Source organism: Aplysia californica, unplaced genomic scaffold (genome assembly GCF_000002075.1).
Source record: "Aplysia californica isolate F4 #8 unplaced genomic scaffold, AplCal3.0 scaffold00417, whole genome shotgun sequence".
Taxonomy (NCBI): Eukaryota; Metazoa; Mollusca; class Gastropoda; order Aplysiida; family Aplysiidae; genus Aplysia; species Aplysia californica.
The window spans coordinates 77,792-80,242 of record NW_004797687.1 but is presented as its reverse complement, the minus strand read 5'-3'; the positions used below and the strand labels follow the sequence as shown (position 1 = coordinate 80,242).

Below are 2,451 nucleotides of genomic sequence, written 5' to 3'. Positions count from 1 at the left end.
GGGGGTTGAGGGAGGGGAGTGAGAGAGAATGGAACAAGTCTGCATTTGTGTTTGTATGTATGTTTCTTTGTGTGTATTTCTGTGTGTACATGTATATATGTGTATGTATTTCTGTGTGTGTATATGTACATTTGTGTGTGTTTCTGTGTAGGCCTATGTATGTGTGAAAGTACGTGCATGTGTGTGTGTGTCATGTGTCTATGTTTCTGTGTATATGTACCGGTATGTATTATGTGTGTATGTATGTGTAATAATGTGTGTGTGTGTGTGTGTGTGTGTGTGTGTGTGTGTGTGTGCAAGTATAAACACAAGGATAATGACGTAGATAAAGGCTCATTGTATTGTGATGATTTTATGACCCTTTAACCTGTCTGCAACGTTATACATATCATGCTATAGTATGTATATCAACAAGAATAAAAATTATAGAAACATGGCACATTGGGTTTGGAAGGAAATCAACAAAACTTACATTGACAAGTACTTTGAACCAGCTGTAGTCGTTGAAGTTCCCTATTTGTGAGAGCAGGTCTCCCTTCCCGTAGTACGGCATGACTAGATAGCCGGTGTGACCGGAGATAAAAGGAGTCAACAAAGGCACAACTCCGGGTATGTCAGCAAGGTGGTTCATCATACGCAGCTCGTGGGCGAAGCGATTAGTGTCCTTAGCATGGTGAAGAGGCATCAGCTTGATTGCGAATTTCTTGTCGGGGGTGATGTTGCTCACTCCCATGAGAACCTTGCTGCGTTGTCCTTGGTGTAAGATGGACACATGATGGATGTGGTAGTAGTTGAACACATCGTTCTCCTTTTCCATCTTGATAAGACACGTAAACTCCATAAGCTGCTCTGAACTCATGGTGACTACATGTACTTGCAATGAGGAAATACTCGGACCCCAACAGAAACTGGCTGCTTGTGTAAGAAATATCGCCAAGAAGAGATGAAAACTCTCAAGTCTTAAACAGAAACTGTCACACTTGGTGGGTATAGTGATGTCAATGTAAGGCCCAGAGGAACAGCAACATAAAGCAATAACATGCACTCTACATTCGAGAACGAAATGAAAAAAAAATAATGCGGCCAAACGTTTTGCCAAAGTTTTTATATGATGACAAACTGAGCGTAATTTTTTGGCGGGAATCGAACCCAAGGTTTTGACTGGATTAAAAGTCAAGTCTGGCTGTCAATCTTTTAAAAGAGACGGAACAATGACCCTGAGGAGGGGTGTAATTAATTGTTGTTGTTATAATTTTTCTTTTGTTGAGATTTCGAACTTTGTAGCAATTCAAGAAAAAAACCCTCCGGCGTGTGGCCAGATTACGCCAGATCGGTACCAACAAAGGGGCCGCGTCTCGCTGTCCAGTTGTCCCCGACACTGGTGATGTAACTTTCTTTGATATTGACCAGGTGTTAAAAAAAAACAAACGGCCCCAGCTCCCTCGGGGATTTCTTTTATGACTGATAACAATAAACTGAGGTGTGTAGTCACGAGGGTCGACTTATTCATACTAAGAAAAAAAAGTTTGAGGACAGCGTGTTCAAGGAGAAATCGTGTCAAGGCTGACTGGGAACAAAGGATCTGACAACGTTAGCGTGTAGTTGTGGTGTAGATCTACGCTACCCACAAACAAAAGAAAATGGAAATATTAAAACTTCAACTATACGGGGTCTTTTTTTTTTGGGGGGGGGGGGATAAGTCTTTTACGGCGCTCGCAACTGCACAAAGTCATATGAGTATGATGATATTATGAGTGCGCGGGACACATTAAACATTTTCAGTTGGTAGGAAATTTTGAATTTTGTCTGGGTGGCGGCCGAAGCCTACTCTTATCGATTTTTTTAGACCTCCAAGGGATCTTTAACGCGTCTCGCTGTCCAGTTGTCCCCGACACCGGTGATGTAACTTTCTTTTATATTGACCAGGTGTTAAAAAAACAACAACAACCGCCCCAGCTCCGACGGGGATTTTTTTAATGACTGATAACAATAAACTGAGGTATGTAGTCACTCATACTCATACAAAGAAAAAAAAAATTGAGGACATCATAATGGACAGCGTGTTCCAGGCATGACGTGTCAAGGCTGACTGGGAACAATGTCAGCGTGCAGTTGTGATGTACGCTGTCCACAAACAGGTAAATTATATAAAAAGAAGAAAATAAAAATATTGAAATTTCAACCATACAGGGTCTTATGCAATTCATGTCGATCTAGTTTGCCGTCATCTTGACTGAGTGTTGGAAAAACAATTAAATATATTTTAGTTATTGTTTAAATTAAGGGTGTAGGGCATACATAAAATTTCTATCTCATAAATTTTAATCACTAGGTATTCTAAACTATACTATGCTATGCCCTTTGAAGTGTAAATTACATGTACATGTATATTCAATATCTTACTCTTCTTTCTCGATTTCTCTTTGCTCTCTCTTTCTCCCCCCCCCCTCA

General features: G+C 40.5%; 1 protein-coding gene across 1 annotated transcript in view; it reads right to left on the bottom strand.

Annotated features, from left to right (window-relative positions):
* Positions 1-859, bottom strand: part of LOC101850827 (serine/threonine-protein kinase 32A-like) — a 4,908-nt gene extending 4,049 nt beyond the window's left edge. The window contains exon 1 of the mRNA XM_005104379.3: positions 473-859. Coding sequence (XP_005104436.1) covers positions 473-859 — 387 coding nt within the window. The remainder of the gene's footprint in view (positions 1-472) is intronic.
* Between the last annotated feature and the right edge of the window lie 1,592 nt (positions 860-2,451).